The 20,463-nt window shown below is 39.3% G+C and overlaps 1 protein-coding gene across 6 annotated transcripts in view; it reads left to right on the top strand.

The window, feature by feature from the left end:
• Positions 1-20,463, top strand: part of LOC109915490 (nucleobindin-2-like) — a 56,638-nt gene that overhangs the window by 15,860 nt on the left and 20,315 nt on the right. For 4 of the 6 annotated variants that reach the window (XM_048606924.1, XM_020515123.2, XM_048606927.1 and 1 more), the window contains 4 exons: positions 13,889-13,996; positions 16,396-16,528; positions 17,528-17,631; positions 19,090-19,275. In XM_048606924.1, coding sequence (XP_048462881.1) covers positions 13,889-13,996; positions 16,396-16,528; positions 17,528-17,631; positions 19,090-19,275 — 531 coding nt within the window. The remainder of the gene's footprint in view (positions 1-13,888; positions 13,997-16,395; positions 16,529-17,527; positions 17,632-19,089; positions 19,276-20,463) is intronic. The other 2 variants (XM_020515124.2, XM_048606926.1) reach the window with 1 other exon arrangement.

Here is a 20,463-nt window from a genome sequence, read left to right on the forward strand (position 1 = left end):
GACTCCGCCCACCATCAGGAGCATCTTGTAGGTTTCTGTGAAATTCCCCCACCCCACCCCATTCTTCTAAAGCCCAGTGAATATGATCCTAACTGACTTACTATCTCCAATGGTGCTGGTGAGAGCATACCTGGAGGACTGTGAGCAGTTTTGGTACCCTTATTTAAGGAAAGATAGTATTTCATTGGGGACAGTTCAGGTGATGGTTCACTAGAACGATTCCTTGTATGGAAAGATTGTCTTACGATCAAAGGCTAAACAGGTTGGGATTGCACTCACTGGAGTTTAGAAGAATGAGAGGTGATTTCATTGAAACACATAGGATTCTTAAGAAGCTTGGCAGGGTACATGGTGCGAAATGTTTCTCCTCATGGGAGAGTTTAGGATGAGAGGGCATAGTCTCAGAATGAAGGAGCACAAATGTAAGACTGAGGTGAAGAGGAATTTCTTCTGAGGATTGAGAGTGTTTGGAAATCCTTGCCACAGACCTGTGGGGCAGTCCTTGTGTATATTTAAGGTGAAGATAGGTTCTTGATCGAAGGGGAATCAAGGGTTATGGGGAAAGGGCAGGAAAATAGAAATGAGGCAAGTCAAATCAGCCATGATCCTGTTGAGAGGCAGAGCAGGCTCGAGGGGCTGAATGGCCTACTTCTGTTCTTGCTTCTTGTGGTCTTCTATTAGAACCAGCAAAGAATGACTTCAGAAGGAGATAGTTTACCCTTGTATTTTAAATTATCAAGTGTTCTCACCCCCTGCTGATGGCAATACTGGACAAATGCAATTCCAGAGTGTTTCTCAGCTTGATTGACTATAATTCTTTCTTTCTTCTTTTTTCACCATGGTGATCAGTCACTGAGCATATTCAATGGAGCTGGGCGTACTTCAACCAAAGGGGATAAGTAAATTGCACAAAAGAAAAGGTGGACTATTACACTTGCAAGAACTATTTGAAATTAGCCTATTACAAACTGAGTCATAGAGATATACAGCACAGAAACAGACCCTTCAGTCCAACACTTCCATGTCAACCAGTTATCCTAAATAAATCTAGTCCCAGCATTTGGCCCATATCCCTTCCTGATCATATACACATCCAGATGCTTTTTAAATGTTGTAATTATATCAGCCTCCACCATTCCATTCATGAACCACCTTCTGCATGAAAAAAGTTGTCCCTTGGGTCCCTTTTAAATTGTTGCACTCTCACCTTAAACCTATGCCCTCTAGTTTTGGACTCCCCTACCCTGGGGAAAAGACCTTGGCTATTCACCTTATCTGTGTGCCTCATGATTTTATGAACTTTGTATAAGGTTATCCCTCAGCCTTTGATGCTCCAGGGAAAAAAAAAACCTAGCCTATTCAGCCTCTGTCTACAGCTCAAACCCTCCAACCCTTCAGAAAGAAAAATTTATCCCCTTTATCCTAACAATAACCTTAGACACAATCAAAGCTCAGTGAAGTATCATCCATTATCTCCGCACAAGCTTTCTGCTCAGCTGTTGTGTCTGAAGTCTTTTTCCATTTCAACAAATTTCCGTTCATTCATTTGATGCTATTTTCTTCAAATAATGTCTCCCCTGAGACCTTCTTAAATAAACTGCTAACTTAGCTCACTATAACCGTGAAAGATGGGTTCCTTCTGCATCTGGAGTTTTCATTTAAGTAGCACTAGTTTCTCCCCAACCTGGCCCTGACTTTTTACGGTGACTGCTTTTAGCAGTATCTCTGTGCAATTGACATCTCTCTGAATGAACCTGTTTGTAGCCCTCCCTGTCTCTGAGTTGTAAAACTAATGGTAGAAAGTACCATTGCAATTATCTCCATACGGCCTGATAATAATTTAGCTAAAATCGCATGATCTCTTGGGAATGATTTTATCGCTGGTCAAAATGACTTTCTGACCTTTCAAAATAAAACAAGTTAGACCTTCACAAAACTGAAATCTAAAATCCATTTTCGTCCACTTTAGAAACTCAGTTCTCACATTATTACAATATATTATGAGTCTTCAGCACACGAATATAAAAACAGACAGTAAGAGTTTGAGTATGTAAAAAAAGAGCGTACATAAAGTGAACATTGGTTTCTTGGCGATGAGAACTAATAATGGAAATCAAGGAAAAGGCTTTAACATGTATTTTGCATCTGACTTCAGATTTCTGGAGCTGAAAACATGACTTGAATGCCTTGAATGTACTAATGTTCTTTTGATGATATAACAAACAGAGTAGCTAAAGGGAAACTACTAGATCTAGCACAGTATATTGATTTTGAAAGGCATTTGGTAAGCTAAAAGTTTACTATATGAGATAACAGACTATGATGTGGTGGATATTAATTCGGCACTGATAAAAAAATTGGCTAACTAACAGGAAAGAGAAAGTCGTTTTCAGTTTGTCAAACAGTAACGAATACAGGGCCATAGGAGTGCACCTATTTACAATCTCTATTAATGACTTAGACGAAGGGATACATTATCTTCTATCCAAATTCACTGAGTGTGTAAGAACTATGAGGAGAACAGTCTCTGGGATATAAATAGGTTCAGTGAATTGGTGTGAATTTGGCTGGAGCATAATGTGTGGAAATATGAGGCTATCCCCTTTCAGTAGTAAAATCAGAAAAGCAGAATATATTATTTAACATCCACCTACTGTAGCTGTAAGGGGCTTGGTATTATGCACAAGTATTTGACCCCCTGGATCTTCAAGATCTGTCCAACATCTAGAAGATCCATTGATGGTATACTGAGATTTGCCTGGATGAGTAAAGTGTAAGTAACAATCATTTCAGAATAAGCATGTATAACTATTTGATCCAGCTCCTTAAAACATTCTGCCTTTCATCAGTAGCATTTTGCAACTGCAATATGTACAAAGCACAAGACTCACTGCAGCCTATAAGCAGATTAGGGCATTGGATACATGGGGACACCAATGCTTCCAGTGTCTCCTTGAAACCAATTTATTGTCCATTCCTTATCATTGCTGAGCCAAGATTCTTTAATTTCCTATCAAACAGTGTTGTGCGAGTACTTTCAACAAGGAAGTTAAGGCAATTACTTATCATCTTTAAGGAGATTTAGGGATGCACAATAAAATATTGCAGCAAGATGCATGTCCCATTAATGGCATTTAAAAAAAGAATAACTTTGCATTTTCTTAAAGGTTATGCTGTTTAATAGTTAAATTTATAGGGTGCTGGGTAATCTTAGTTTAAATAAAAGTAAGGGAACTTTTCAAACTCCAATGCATTCAAATTTATATTCTAGCTTAGTAGCTGTGCAGTCTTAAGATTAATTTGCAGTTGGGTAGTAATAAAAATATGAATAGAGGTTAACTAAATACGTAAAACAGAATGGAGAATGTATGAGCAGTCATAGACATTTAGTCCTTCAAGCCTGCTCCACCATTCAATAAGATCATAGCTGGACTGATTGTATCTTTAACTCCACTTTCCTGCCTTACTCTCAACTCTTCACTACTTTGCAGATTGAACTCAGGCTTGATTATCTTAAATGATCCACATTCTACTCTTTTCTGTGGAAGAGAATTCCAATGATTAATGACCCATCTGAGTGAAGAGATTCCTCTTCATCTACAACTTAAGACTAGGTGTCTCCAATTTTGAAACTGCTTTCTCTAATTCTCAATTCTCTGGCAAGGGAAACATCCTCTCCTCATCTACCTTGTTAAGTCCACTCAGAATCTGATACGTTTCAACAAGATCACTGCATTCTTCTAAACTCCAATGAATATAGGCCAAAACTACTCAACCTTTATTCTTGAGACAACTCTTTCATCCCAAAAATCAACCCAGTGAATCCTCTGAAGTACCTCCAATGCAGACATATCCCATCTTAAACTCAATATAATACTCCAGATGAAGTCTCCCTGTTACACTCCTAGCAAGACTTTCCTACTTATGTTCTGAATCCTCTTTACAGTAAAGGCCCACATTTCATTTTTGTTCTTGATTACTTGCTGTACTAAAATGCTAACATTTTGTGATTCTTCCATGAGAACATAGAACCTGGTGTACTCCAGCATCCTACAGTCTTTCTTGCATTAAATATGCTTGAACCTTACCAAAAGGGCATCGCTGGCTAGACCTGCATTTATTACCCATCCCTAATTACCCAAGAGCAGTTGAGCATCAACCACGTTGCTGTGGATCTGGTGTCACATGTAGGTCAGATCAGGTGAGGATGGTAGATTTCCTTCCCTAAATGATTTTGGCGAACTAGATGGGTTTTTCAATCAGCAGTGGTTTCATGGTCATCATTAGGCTCATAATTCCAGGCTTTTTTTTTTAAGTTGAATTCAAATTCCACCATCTGCCATGATTGAACCTGGGTCCCCAGAACATTAACCGGGTCTCTGGATTAATAGTCTAATAATAATATCACCATGTTGTTGCCTCCTCATAGATAGTTTTCAGTCAACCTGTTTTGAGGCACCAGAATGTATATCCCAGAATGTGTGATCAGGAGACTGTCATCCTTCCTGATGTTCTGTACTGACTGCAGGCTGCCCCTTGCTTGAGCTTTGCAATCCTGAACTTGAGCTCAAACAAGTGGAGACACTTCAATGCATATGGTCCATTGAAACAAAAGAATGGTTGGACCTAGGACACCACCCTTACGCTAATGCCCTGAGCCTCAGGTGACTGATTTCAAACAATCCTAACCAACCTACTTTGTGGTAAATAGGACTCCAAACAATAGAGCATTTTACCTGGATTCATTTTGACTTCATTTTTACCAGGGTTGCTTGATATTATCTTGCAGTCAAGTGCTGCTTTGATATCAAGGCAAGTCCACTTACCTCACCTTTTGGAATTCATCTCTTTTATCCATGTTTGCACCATGGCTGCAATGAGTTTGGGGCTGAGTGATCTTAGAGGATCATTTAGTAGGTAAAGGCCAGTACTTTGCTGATTCAGAGTCAACTGTTGCTGTAATTGACTAGATTTGGTTGAACTGTCTCAGAGGTAGCAAGAACTGCAGGTGCTGGAGTCAGACACAACAAAGTTTGGAGCTGGAGGAACACAACAGGCCAGGCAACATCAGAGAAGTATCCCGACCCGAAATGTCAACTTTCCTGCTCCCCCAATGCTGCCTGGCCTGCTGTGTTCCTCCAGCTCCACACTTTGTTTTCTTTGGTTTAACTGTTCTGTTTTGCGCATAAGGTGTATTTGGGCTAATTTTCACATTGTTGGGTTGATGGAAATCTCACAGATCTTGCAAGTCTTACAGATTGTGTGTAAGTAATAATCTGTTATATCTAAAACCTTTGATGGACTGAACTATCCTTTTGAAAAGGAAGAAATGTGATTCTGAAATGGCTGCAGTGGTCACCTGACCATAGATTGAGGAAGGTTTTGGAACATCCATGTGGAATAAATGAAGCTATCTACACTGAAATTATCATTTTTAACTAAGACATTAAAATCCAGCAGCATGCATGATAATTTCACATTGGGAGGTGAAAAGGCCATCTGTCATTTAACAGTTTGGAAAAACAGTGAAGCTGGACTTCACAATACACACCGAACTGCACAGTGTTTTTGAGCAACAGAGCAGAGAGAAGAAATAATGAATTTGTGACGATGACAGTGAGAACTCATTCCTTAGCTTGCTTTTTGCATCTCTGAACATAGCATTTGTGGGGAGGGGGGAAACAAATTGGACAAACAGCCTTTCACCAAGAAATCAGTGATAACTACAGATTCTTCTGCTGTACATATGAATCGACAATTAACCAACTGTGGCTTCAGGGTTAAAATCTAACACGTCAAAGACTCCTAAGGATTGTTTAATTTCATACTCTCCGTATCTGTACCAGACACATTCCTTTTTAAACTTATTGCCTGTGCCTGTGAATATGCATGGTATTGTGTTTTTATATTAGTTTGCTTGGGGTTTGTAATAAAATTCCTCTTTCACTAACAAAAATTGGCTCCTACATTTTCTCGTGAACTCTGTTTTAATTGAAATGTGATAGCTTCTTGCAAAAAGAGATAAAAATAATTCTTGCAATAAAAAGGCAGAAGCCAATTCTCTTCCTCTTCACCTGGTTGTAAGAGGATGTTCTGCAACAGCTTGGCTTGAGTTGCCTCTAAGCCCAGGGTATGTCTTCAGCTCTACAGTTGGGATTTTGTCAGTACCTATACGCAGAAAATCTCAGGAACCTGGCTGGAGTTCTGAAGAATTGAGGCCAGCTGAGTTTGCCTGGAAAATCGGGATAGAGTTAGCTGGTCTTTCCATTCCATATCTCTTGCCACAATCTATTGACTGTTAAATGCAATACTTGCAAGGAAGTGTCTTCAACGAAACTGTAAACTGTTGAGTAACAATTTTCTGAGCACTGTGGTTGGTTGGCTTGCCGAGCTGTTTGTTGTTCCACAGACGTTTCATTACCTGCTGGGTAACATCATCAGTGCAACCTCTGATGAAGCGCTGTTGTGTTTTCCTGCCTGTTATTTAAACTTTGGTGTCCATTGAGCTGGATTACCTCACTTCCGGTTTTCCATCACAATGGAGTGTATATGGGGTCTAGCTCTGTGTTTATTGATGGCTTTCTTAGTAGAGAACCAGGCTTCTAGGAATTCCCGTGCTTGTCTCTGCTTCGCCTGTCCCAAGATCCTGATGGTGTCTTTACTTTCCATCAACCCAGTAATACATGTCCCAGATACACAAGGTCTGTCAGTCCTCTGTCCAATTCTACACAATAGACAAACTTCAGCAGGTATAAGAATAATATTGTGTGGCTTGGCTTACCACAGGTTGTGAGCTAGATATTCTTCCCCACAAGCTGGGCATCCAATTCAATGTTTTACATCACCACAAAATTAAGTGGCATTTTGTAACTGGAACTTAACGATGTCTTATCTATCAAGTCAGTAAACTGCCTGAATCAGTGATGCACCAAAACATCTTTACTTTCCATCAACCCAGTAATACATGTGGATGGAGATGAGTGAGTATTGGTCGTGTCTTCTTTTTGCCTGTTGATGTTCGTGTACCCATGTGGTTAATTTTCTTCCTGTTTGCCCAATGTTTGTCGCAGTCTCTGCAGGGAATCTTGTATATGACATTGGTCCTGTCCATAGTGGGTAGTGACTCTTTGGTTTGGGTGAGCAGTTGGCGTAGGGTTGATGTGCGTTTGCGTGCTGTGACCTTAAAATGTGACCTATGTGTATTTTCATCTCTCTTATTTGTATGGAGTTTTGTAACAGGATAATTACCCAGTGGTATGTTGGATCCTTGTTAGAAGTAGTCTAAAATTAGACCAGCAGAGACCTCTGTACAAATTCCCTCCTTCCCTCTGCTGCAAAAAGGTTCATTGCCTGCACTAGGGGAGGAATAGTTAAAGTTAAAAGCTGTTCAATTTGGAGGAACAAAATTATGTTTCCCTGTGTATCTGACCTTCTCCCTGTGAAAGTGAGTTCAAGTGGTCGAATGTACTCATGACATTCATTATGTGGTTAAATTTCTATTCTTGAGAAAAAGGCATTTATTTGATCTAATCCTAGACTTATTCAAGGTTAATTTCAAATAAACTTACACTTTTTTTTGTCATTTAATACCTAAAGCTCAGGTCATAGAAAGCTGAATACTGACTCCTCCCTCTGCTAGTGTCATGAGTTGTGTTAGTGCCAGCAACGTTATAAAAGGAAGTACGAACGGTTGAATTTGAGGTGGGAGATAGTTGATGTGGTTAATTGCAAAAGGTCAACAGACTTTACTTTGTGGTGAGATGATAAAATGAACATTGTTGATTTTAGTTGTAGCTGTAACTGAAAAATGAAAACCAGGTAATGTGGGTTAAGATTTGGGTAGTTTAACAGCACAAGTTGAATCTTTTACAGAAAATTATATTGTGCTGTTGAAACATAAAACTTCCAGGCCAAAGCTTAAGTTTATATTGGAATGACTACTGCATCTTAATAATATGCATTGCCATTTGAGAAGTTGTTAGCTTCTATTAAACAGTACTTTGTAAGCATGGCTTGGGTCAGGACCTTGAGGATTCAACCCTGAATTCTGCCAACATGCATCCAATCCTATCAGCATTCAGTCTTTGGATACATTGAGTATACATATTAGGCTACCCGGTACCACTGGTATTTTTGCCCTATGACATATTGAGCAAAATTTAAAACTTTAGGCTAATATACAAAATCAGAACTAAATTACTCTTGTCAATCCTGGCACAGTACTTTGTTCATTCTAGTCATCTATTGTTCTTACAAGTGGACAGTAATTAACTAATATGTTTGAGGAATGTCTTGAAACCTGTAATTTCCTTCAGAAATCCCTAAACATATTTCAATTGTAATGTTGCTTGCTGGCATGTGCCAGTTTGAATCTCAAGCAATGGGCGGAGGCTGTGATTGAGAATGACGTTTCCCTGATTGCTTAATTCCACATTGTTACATGTCCTGTAATCATGCTTAGCAATGTAAATGGAATGCACTTGAGCTTCCCAACATATTATTTATTCAGAGTGAATGCAAACTGAAAATATCTCTGGACCATGGTATCAACTCTACGGGAGATCAGCCAGCCTTGGAGAAAATGATGAGTGTAATTGCTGTTAGTCCAAAAGGGAATTTCTACACATTTTATTCAGCTTGGCTTTTTAAATAAAAATTCAGAGATTCTAGCAAGGCTTCATTTATTAGAATTGCTTAGTTGATGGAAGAATGTCGTGGGCCTCCTTGAACTCTGTAATACTTGTAGTAATAGTAATGATCCCGTGATTATACTGCATTGGGATAATCATTATATGTATGCTCGGCAACTACAATTTGTACAACACCTTTCATATGTTAAGCACTTTGGACTGTATCAGCAACAGCATTACAAATCAAAACACCACATTGAGCCACAAAGAAGATGCAAGACCAGATAACACAAGGTAATTGTAGTTTACAAGGAGAGCCTTGATGAAGGGGCAGGGAATTGCACAGAGAAAATTACAGAGCGTATATGTTCGTCAGCTGAAGGTAAGGACATTGATTGTGGAAGAAAGAAAATTTGGCTCCTCAAGACCAGAATTTGATGAGTGTAGATATCTTGAAGGATTGTAATGATGTTGCAGAAGTGGAAGTAAGCAGCCTCAGTGATATTATGAGTATGTAGTCAGATGTTTATCTTGGGAGTCAAATATAAAACCAAAGCTGTGAACAATCCGTTTCTGCTTCTGGTTCTGCTTCAGACAGCAAGAGGGTTGAAGTTTGGTGATATATGGTCCGTCATTTAAAAGACCCATACTTGTTCAAGTGCCAGCGGATTTTGTCCAGAACTATCACCAACCGTTTTCTCACCATTGATAGGACTATAGCTTTTCCATTTTTTAAAATTAAGGGTTCAATATTTATAATTCTCTGGTCCTCTAGCACCGAAAATGTTTGTGACCTGAGCCTTTACACTTTGCTTTTTGAGGACTGCTGATCTTATAACTACTTACTTGCATTCCATTTCTATCCTGTTCAATATTGCTCTGTCTACATTGGCAGCATTTTCATCTGCAATGAAGGCAAATGGTGAATACTTATTTAGTGGGTGGACAGTTAGCTCGGTTGGCTGGATGATTGGTTTGTGACGCAGAGTGATGCCGACACCACAGTTTCATTTCCTGCATGGCTGCAATCATCATGAAGTCACTGCCATCTCCACCTCACCCCTCACCTGAGATGCAGCGATCCTTAGATTTAGTGTCTCTGAGAGAGCAGCCACATGTGGTGCCTTTACCCATTTAGTAAATCCACTTTGCAACCTGCCTGCACATAAAAATTTCCTTCTTCGCCCTAATTGACATTGTTGGGTTATCATAGAATTGTATGTTTATTTAAAAATAAGTTCTCTTTAGATATAATTTTCATTTATTGCCCTTCCATAATTGTGCTTGAAGGTGGTGCTGAACCACTTTCTTGAACCGCTGCAATCATCCAGTGTATATATCCACAGTGTTTGAAAGGGAACTCGGAATATTGATCCAGTGACAATGAAGGAATGGCAATATACTTCCATGCCAGGATGTTCTTGTATATTACACATAATTACAGTGATGGCTGCAGTGATTTGAGGGGTGGTAGTGAAGTGGCTGGCAGGGGCTTTATTCAAGCAAATTGCTTTGCTTTCTCTTGGCTTTTTGTGTCTTATTACTGTTGCAGCCAAAGGGGCAAATGATGAGCATTTCACTAGCCACCCCCCACCCCCAAACCTCGCCCAACTCCAGCAGAGAAAGTAAAGTGTTTGTGGGGTTAAGAAAGAAGCCCATTTTTTGTACACTGTCATTGAATAGTGAATGTACTTAATAGTAAGGTCCTGGGGAGTGTTACCAAGCAAAGAGAACTTGGAGTGCAGATTTATAGTTCCTTGGCGTTTGGAATGCTTGCCTTTTCTGGTCAGTGCATTGAATATAGGAGTTGGAAGGTTGTGTTGTGGCTATACAGGATATTGGTTAGACCACTTTTGGCATACTGAATTCAACTCTGGTCACCCATCTGTAGGAAAGATGTTGTGAAACTTGAAAGGGTTCAGAAAAGATTTACAAAATGTTGCCAGAGTTGGAGGGTTTGAGCTGTAGGGAGAGGCTGAATAAGCTGGGGCTATTTTCCCTGGAGGAGGCTGAGGGGTTTAGAACTTTATAAAATCATGAGGATCATGCATAGGGTGAACAGTCAGGGTCTTTTCCCAGGATAAGGGAGTCCAAAACTAGAGGGGCATAAGTTTAAGATGAGAGGGGAAATATTTAAAAGGGACTCCAGGGACAATTTTTTTTCACACAGAGGATGGTGCATGAATTGAATGAACTGCCAGAGGATGTGGTTGAGGCTGGTATAATACAACATTTAAAAGGCATTTGGATGAGTATATGAATAGGAAGAGTTTAGAGGGATATGGGCCAAATGCTGGCAAATGGGACTAGATTAGTTTAGGAAATCTGGTCAGCATGGATGTGTTGAACCAAAGGATCTGTTTCTGTGCTTTCCATCTCTCTGACTCTCTGACAGTCATGCTCTTGTCAGTGTTGATATGACTGCTTTGCTTTGTTTCCCATCAGTTTATGAATAGTGATGGTATAAGAGGTAGGAGCAGGAGTACACAATTGGAGTGCTGTATGAGGATTCTTGGTGAGGTACTCTAGGGCATCTTTCAGATTGTATATAAATCAGGCGTTGGTGGTGAAGGGAGTGATCGTTTTGAAGGAGGTGCATGGCGTGCTAATCCAGTGAGTTCCTTTGTCCCAGATGGTCAAGCTTTTTGAGTGTAATTGGAGATGTACCAATAAAAGCAAGTTAAGAGTTTTCCATCACTCTCCTGACTTGTATCTTTTTGATGGCGGACAGGCATTGGGGAAACAGGTGGTGAGTTACCCCCTGCAGTATTTCCTTATCTCTGACCTGCTGTTATAGCCACATGTTTTTTTACGTGGCTGATCCAGTTCAATATCTGACTAGTGGTAACCCCCACTGTTGATAGTGGGAAGTTCAGCAATGCTAATTCCATTGAATGTCAAGTGGTGATGGTTAGATGTCCTTCTGTTGGAGATGGTCATTGCCTGTTGATTGTGTGGTGTGAATGTTACTTTCACTTATCAGCCCAAGCCTGGATGATTTCCAGGTCTTGTTACATTTAGGCCTGGACTGCTTCGACATCTGACACATTTCAGTCATCATTAAACATCTCCTCATCTGTCCTCGTGATGAAGGGAAGGTCAACTGATGAAGCAGTTGAAGATGGTTTGGCCTACGACACTGGCTTGAGAAACTTTAAGGTGCTGAGATGATTGACTGACTGCCAACCACCATTATTTCTAATCATTCATGGGACATGAGCGTTGCTAGCTGGCTAGCATTTATTGCCTGTTCCTAATTGCCTTTGTAAAGGTGGTGGTGAGCTGCTGTCTTGAATCACTGCAGTCCACGTGCTTTAGGTTGGTTCACAATACCCTTAGGGAAGGAATACCAGGATTTTGACTCAGCGACAATGAAAGGATGGCAACATATTTCCAAGTCAGGATGGTGAGTGGCTTGGAGAGGAACTTGCAGGTAATGGGTGTTCTCGGGTGTTTGTTGCTCTTGTTCTACTAATGAAAGTGGTCGTGCGTTTGGAAGATGCTGTCTAAGGATCTTTGGTGAATTTCTGCAGTGCATCTTGTAGATAGTACACACTGTTGCTACTGAGTACACGCTAGTGGGAGTGGGTGCTTGTAGATGCAGTGCCTGTCAAATTGGCTGCTTTGTCCTCCACGGCCATTTGCATTAAAGAATTCCAGAGAATCCTCCATTCTGAGAAGAAATTCATTAGTCTTTAATGGATAACTCCTTGCCTTGAAATTATACCCTCAGCTCCTATACTCTCCCACAAGGAAAAACCACCTCTCAGAATCTAACTTGTCAAGGGCCCAAGGAATATGTAGCTTCAGTTACAGAAGAAATGTGGTGTCATTACTCTATGATGACAAAGATTGGTCAGTGATAACTGCAACCTTTTTTCCTTTGCTTCAGTAATGACCAAAATTATTCTGTTTCTATTTGATTCCCTTTTGACCTGCTTTCACTTTCTAAGCAAGAGAAAGTGAGTTTTCTATAAATCTTGTTCTTATTTTTTCCCAGAATGCTACACAGATATTACTAGACTATCTGCTTTCCAATGAGAAAAAATGACATAAGTGTAACGGTCAGAAATAATGACAGTGCTAGGGAGCATAGCATTTCCTTTACGCCACATCATCTCTGCTGAAAGGGCTACCTCAACTTCTTTTCCTTGGAAGTTCCTCGATGTCTTTATTAGTAAAACTTTACTCAGTCCTGCCTGCTTGAAGTGGCCAGATGAAAGAGACCTGATATTTTCTGGTTCTGTACATCTCTACGGATTGGGATCAATTCATGATCTGTGTTGAGTTGATTGTTCATTTTCAGTCCACTTTTTGAACTTTTATTGCTGAATCCTAAATGAATGTGTTACACCATGCGCACTATTGGTGAGCCTTTCTCAAAATTTCAAAACAAAAATGTTAGTTTGCAATTATTTTACAGCCAGATGTGGATTATAGTAATGTAGTATCATGCAAAGAAATTAGTGCAATTGTGACTTATACAATTAAACTCCAGCACCCTGTGCTTTTTCCATATTACACCATCTGAGTATAACTGTGTATTTGTTATGAGCCTTGTTTATTCATTCTTGTTAATGCCCTTTGAAAAATGGCACACAAATTTAACTTTGTGTATATTGCCTTAAGTTCTTGGGTTGTACTAATCATAATTCATCTTAAATTGTTCCTATAACCATTTCAAACTGTAATCATCAGACTTTAGTCAGTCCTACATTGCTCAAAATGTTTGGTTGGACAAAATCTATACATGTACTACTGATTGCTTTCTGACAGGTGAAAGAGCGTAGCATGAGCACTTCATATGCCCATTTACTTTCATGAAATTCGAGAGACAATATTGACAAGAGAATAAATACTGAATTATAAATTTTGATACAATGGTTTTCCATACAACCAGGATGTTATTTGGAGTATGGTCACTGCAGGCCTTCACTCTGGAAATTTCTGCCTAAACCACTTTGTCTTACTAGTTTACTGTACCATCCATAACACCCTGAAAATTTGTGTTTCTGATCATATCTTCAGCAATATCACCTCACTAATGTTTCTGAAACTTAATTTGGTCAGCATGGGGCACTTTGTTTTGAAAGAGGCAAAGTTATGACTATTTGGCTGCTTTGGCTGTGTTCTATAAAAATCCACCTCTTGACATCTTTGGAACAGTGAACTGTGCACTCCCTAACTGATAAAAATCCATTTACTTTACCAGAATTCTATTGCATGTTCTCTTTTTTTTTCCCCACAATTTCCCGCAGGACACTGGGTTGTATTACGATCGCTACCTCCGTGAAGTAATTGATGTATTGGAAACAGACAGACATTTTCGGGACAAACTTCAGACAGCAAATATAGATGAAATAAAGGTATGCTGCCAGTTAAGAATTATTGTTAATGAGAGTCTGCTGAAATAGAAAATGTCTGATACAGCTCTTCCGAACTGGTTCGGAACATACTGGGCTCGTAATGTTAACTCTGTTTCTCTGCCCACAGATGCTGCCAGATCTGTTTCTCCAGCATTTTCAGTGATTATTGGAGATTTCCAGCACCCACAGTATTTTTGTTTTTATTAGAGAGTCTGCTGAAATTGATTCTTTATTGCTCCTGTATTGTCGCCTTTTGAGGTCCTTCAAGATGTAAATATTTTTAATCAACCTGTTCAGACATGTTATACACTCCCCTGGAGCATCTCTGAACTTGGAACTTCTGGCCTAGTGATAGGGACACTACTGCTGTGCTACAAGAGCCCACCCACGTGGTCCCCACTTCTAGTTCTTATTTGCAAGCTGCACCTTTACAACATTATTAGAAAAAACAATTTCTGTTCTTCATGATTTCCTGCTCTGTCTTGACATCATCTTCATATCTGAATTGTTGAGCTACTTGGCCAATGAACAGAAAAGTCTTCCAGTTAATTATTGGGAAGACCAAAGCCATTGTCTTCATCTCCTGCCCTAATCTTTGTTTCATATACATACTAATTCCATTCTGCTTTCTAACCACTGGCTGAGGCTGACTAGGTTGCTTGTTTGCATCGTGACATCCGATTTGATCTAAAGTCCCAATCCATATCCTCTCCATGACCCAGATCACTCCTTCACCTCTGTAACATCACCCACATAATGCATCTGCCTCACCCATCTGCTGCTGAAACCCTCACCCATGCTTTTGTTACCTGCAGAACTACTGATTCCAGTGGTATCCTGTGGAGAGAGTCGACTCAAAAACTTCAGAGCTCTCAAAATTCCTTTACCCATAACCTAACTCTCACCAAGCACTGTTCACCCATTGCCTGCTTGCTCACTAACCTACATTGGCCTTTGGTCCAGAAACGATTCAAATTTAAAGCTTCAAAATCTCCCCTCCCCCTACCGCATCCCAAAACCAGCCCAGCTCGTCCCCACCTCCCTAACCTGTCCTTCCTCCCACCTAAAGCCCCACCCCCATTTCCTACCTACTAACCTCATCCCGCCCCCTTGACCTGTCCGTCCTCCTTGGACTGACCTATCTCCTCCCTATCTCCCCACCTACACTCACCTTTACTGCTCCATCCCCGCCTCTTTGACCGGTCTGTCTCCTCTCCACCTATCTTCTCCTCTATCCATCTTCAATCCACCTCCCCCTCTCTCCCTATTTATTTCAGAACCCCCTTCCCCTCCCCCATTTCTGAAGAAGCATCTAGGCCCGAAACGTCAGCCTTCCTGCTCCTCTGATGCTGCTTGGCCTGCTGTGTTCATCCAGCTCTACACCCTGTTATCTCAAATTTAAATATCTTGTATTCCAATCACTTCATGGCCTTACTCTACACTATTTTTGTCGCCTCTTGCCTAACAAAACTGTCTGAGAACTCTGCATTCTTTCAATTTTGATGTTTTGTGTGTTCATGACTTTCACATACTACCATTATCTGCAATTAGTTTAGCTGCCAGGCATTATTTATGCTTCAGCTTTTTCTGTCTAGACTTCTATATTTCTGCAACTCTCCTTAAGTCTCAGTGTACATTTAACCACCTGTTATTTTGCTGTTTGTGGAACCGTGTCAAATCTTGTTTGTTTATGCTCTTGTGAAACCGTTTCAAACTTACACTGCTTATAATAAAATCAAAGCTGCGTTTCTGAACAGTGACTCATTTACAATCTCATTGCAGATGTGAATAGGCATTGTTGCATATTTGTTTGTGCTGCAGCTATACTTTAAACTTCTGTTTCAGAATTTTGGTGGTACTTCCAACCATGTAAATTCGCAAAATAAAAGTTCATAAAATATATTTAGCTCCTTTTTTTCAGTTTTTTTTATTCATAGGTATGAGATCAGTAAGCACAGCAAAACTGGGACTAAACATCTACAGTTAAGTCAGAGCTTTATTTGTGCTTTCCTTCTGGGATGATGAACTGTCTGTAAGCTTCAGGCTCGTTCCAGCCTGACTTATGAGTGTGGGGTGGGGGCTATTTTGATTTTATACCCTGCAGTGATATCACTGAAGTACTTGTTTCTCCTCCAAGTTAGACGTTTCTGAGTAGTTGAATATGGAATGGGCTGTGGGATCATTGGTTAAAAGTTTATTTGCTTTCAACCACGAGTAGACCATTGGATAGTGTGATGGCTGTTTTGGTAGGTCAGTTATGTTAAGGATTATGGGTTTCTACAGGAAATTTTACCGAGAGGAACTGAACTTCATCAGTGAAAATTTTGTGATCACTGTGATATTTAATTGATCCTTTGGATGATTCTGTTAATCATTCTGTTTCTATTTCTTTAATGAAGAGTGGAAAATTGGCTAAAGAACTAAACTTAGTGAGTCATCTTGTGAGAACCAAATTAGACGAATTGAAAAGACAGGAAGTTTCCCGGCTACGAATGCTTATTAAAGCCAAAATAGATGCACAACAAGGTAAAGGTACTGTACATAAACAGTTTGTTGCTGCCTTTTCTACTGTGTTTGTTTTTGTTAATGAAGGCTGTTCAGACTGGAGTATAAAATCTTGATTCATACTGCAATCAGATGTGTTAAAAGTGTATCTTCTAATCCATTGTTGTCATATTTATAGAGGTATGCAGCACAGAAAAAAAAAAATCCCTTTATCCCAGCAAGTCTCCACCAGTCAACAACAACCACCTAACTATTCAAATTGCATTTTCCAGCACTTGACCCATAGCTTCATACCTTGGCATTGCAAATGTCCATCTGAATGCTTCTTAAATGTATTGAGGGTCATGTACTCCCTTATCAGGTTTTGTATCAATTCCATTTCAACGTATAAGAATTTGAATCCGATACGAAATATAGTTGCAATGTAATTTTTTTTATTATGTATGACCGTGTCTATGACACATGTAATATTAGCAAGTGGTAAAGAAATATTATTGTTTTTCTCTAGTGAGATATACAAGATTTATTTTAATCCTGACTCGACAAATTTTTAATGAAAGCTGAAAGAATCTCTTTATAGCCTGCAATGACTCACACTTGAATCTATACCCTATTAAACAATCTTTGTTTCACTGGGGATCCCAAGTTTTAATAAGGATAGCAGTGAATAGGTGATCAATATGTGCTTGGTATGTCAAAGGATGGATTCAAGCAATTAATTAGAATGTTATTAGCTAGAGGACAGAGGTCTCAAATCAGTTTATTGTTAGCTGACTCAGAAGAAAGGAACTTTGCTACACAAGTGGAAATGTTTATTGAATTCAGAATGTACCCCTTTTGCGGATAATTTCTTGTGCTGTTGTCTGTGGTTGAAATGGCCTGACACTTCTGGGTAAAGTTAAATCTTGATTTTAGATGTGTGTTCTATTGTAGTTTTTTTCTTCCATAGAAAATATTGCTATGAGCTAAACAGCGAAATGCTTGTTGTCTGCATAGCAAACTAACATCATCTTTTTAACCTCTCAGATGCAGGAATAGACCATCATGCCTTGTTGAAACAATTTGAACATCTCAATCACCAAAACCCCCATAGCTTTGAGCCAGAAGATTTGGAATTATTGATTAAAACTGTAAGTAGTCATTAAATATTGTGCAATCTGTCACCACTGTGATGGCAGGAATACACTGATGATCAACCTGCATTATTCCTCCAGTCACACTATAGGTACGTAAGAACAGGATAGGCCATTCAGCCCCTCAAGCCCATTCCATTACTGACATAAAGGTTCCATTTGCTGACACTGACATGTTGATGTTGACTACTAACCATGCATGCATTCTACCAATTATTGCTGCTTGCATATGCACAGAATACTAGTCTGATTTTTCAAAATTAAAATAAAAGATCTATTTTGCTTAAAAGTTATGTAGTATACTGTTTCATTAAAGTTTTTTTTTGCAAAATTTTGATATTTGAGAGGTTTTGCTGCTAATATATATGTTCCTTGGTGTCAGCAGGTGCAGCCTACCATGTAGGTGTTAATTCAATCATCAAGATGGCCAGTTGCTATTTTTTTGTATCACTGTTCAAAATAGAAGACATTTGCCAGGTTGGATTAATAAATTCAAAATAATCTCTTAATTATAAACTAAGAATATTCTTAAAATGAGTGGCCAAAACTGCTTGACATCAAACTGTAATCTAGATTTAACACAGTATACCCCTAAACCCAAACAAAGACACACTTGTGAATGCAAAAAGACAATGATCTCTGTAGAGATGACCTGCCTTTTTTCAAAAAGACGGAAAGGGAGATAAAAAGCCCTGTGGCCAAGGGTCTGAGAACAATGGATAGAATTTGCATGGTCCACTGGTTTTCTGTTGACAAAATCAAATTATTGACAGCCCTAGATTGATGGGAGAGCTTCAGGTCTGATTGTAATTAGCCTGGACCCAAGATTTTGAAAAATGGTCTCACACCAGTTTTTTTATCCAGCTTTTACAAAGTGGTCAGATGTACCAGTATATGGAAACTATCAGGTTTCCAGGAATATATACTGAGGGAAAAAAAAAAGAGACTTGCAGCTTCTTATGATTTATTTCTTAGTGATTGAGTCTGTAAAACAGAAAACAAAGCCTAGAAAGTGTTCCTAAGCAATCATTAGTACAGAGCTCTGAAAGTTTTTGGAAAAATCTGGTTTTGAAAACGTAGCACTGAAAATCCCATCTCTAGTCTCCTTGAAAGCATTGCTTGCTTTCTCCAATATCATTTGACTAATCTGTAAACAGCAGTCGCCTTGCAGCTCACAATGATGTGTTGATTTAACTTTCTTAATAAAAGCATATGGCTTTAATCAATTTTCAGTCCCAAAATGTCCAAACTGTTGCATATCTTTCAATTTTTTTCCAGTAAATGTATACCTGTATCAATGAAGCAATGATATATTATTTATTGCAGATCATTCTGCTTGCACAGTAGATACTGCAACGTTTCTATTTCCATCCTTATTCCAGGTCTCACTGAGAATTATGGGGCTGTATATTCAGAGCAGTATAATTGTTTTATTTTTGGTTTTAATACATATAGGCGACCAGTGACCTGGAAAACTATGATAAAGAACGGCATGAAGAATTTAAGCAATATGAGATGCTGAAGGAACATGAGAGGAGGGAGTACTTGAAAACATTAGATGAAGAAAAGAGGAAAGAGGAGGAGGCTCGGTTTGATGAGATGAAAAGGAGACACCAGGATCACCCAAAAATTAATCATCCAGTAAGAGAAAACCCACAGGAAATTGGAAAGGAAATTAGATTGCTTAAATTTAATTTGAGCAAGTTAAATCAAGAAAACCAAATGTATGCCCAATGCCTGTTGCTTAGAATAAGTGACTCGTAGTGACAATGATTTTGTTACTCACTATATTTTCTTTCAGACCAGTGTTTCCATTACTCCAATGTTTCGTACATATCCCAGGGTGTCAATCTGACTTATCAGACGACACAGAAAAATGTAAACATGAAGGTGTCAGATGATGAAACACACACTTCCAAAGATGCATTTAGGAGGATAGCCAAATTTGGAAAAGTAGGAGTCCAGTTGAGATGAATCAAGTAATCATTGTTTGAAAACTCAGATTGTAATGTCAAACTTCTGATTAGCCAATTTGTTAAAATGAAACCAGAGCTTATCTTTACTAGTTTAGATATTCACAGAGTGAAACATCACAAGTATCTACCTCCTCACTCAACTCCTTACCTCAGTGAGTGTAGGTCCCTCTTTATATGCGCTCAAGTACTGACCTGGTCAATACTTTCCGCTTGCATATTGTTAAACTCACTTTGTACATAGTTAGCATGTATGTGGGAGGGAATTCTGAGATAGAATTCCATAATTCTTGTGAGGATGAAGGATTAAAGTAGGAGCAATGCAAAGAGTTTCAAATCCACTAAAACGTCCTGAAAAAGAATTGTAATGATCATAGATCATAGAATCCCTACAGTGTGGAAACAGGCCCTTCGGCCCAACAAGTCCACACTGACCTTCAGAGCATCCCACCTAATCTACACATCCCTGAACACTATGGGCAATTTAGCATGGCCAATCCACCTAGATTGCACATCTTGGATTGTGGGAGGAAACCCACGCAGACGCCGGGAGTGTGTGCAAACTCCACACAGACAGTTACCTGAGGGTGGAATCAAACCTAGGTCCCTGGCGCTGTGAGGCAGCAATGCTACCACTAAGCCACCGTGCCACCCCATAATGTGTGTAATGTAATGTGTGAAATGATGGAAGTTTGAAGACCAATTATTGACCAATAATTTTTCTAATTCACTAATACACTTATTATAATTGTGTGTTAAGTTCCATCAATAATTCAGTCCTTCTGGGAACATAGGTCAAAGTGAGCAGTTGGACTCAGTCCATTATTTAATGCAATTCTTAAACTTAGTTTACAAT

This window comes from Rhincodon typus, chromosome 17 (assembly GCF_021869965.1).
Source record: "Rhincodon typus isolate 14 chromosome 17, sRhiTyp1.1, whole genome shotgun sequence".
Lineage (NCBI taxonomy): Eukaryota > Metazoa > Chordata > Chondrichthyes > Orectolobiformes > Rhincodontidae > Rhincodon > Rhincodon typus.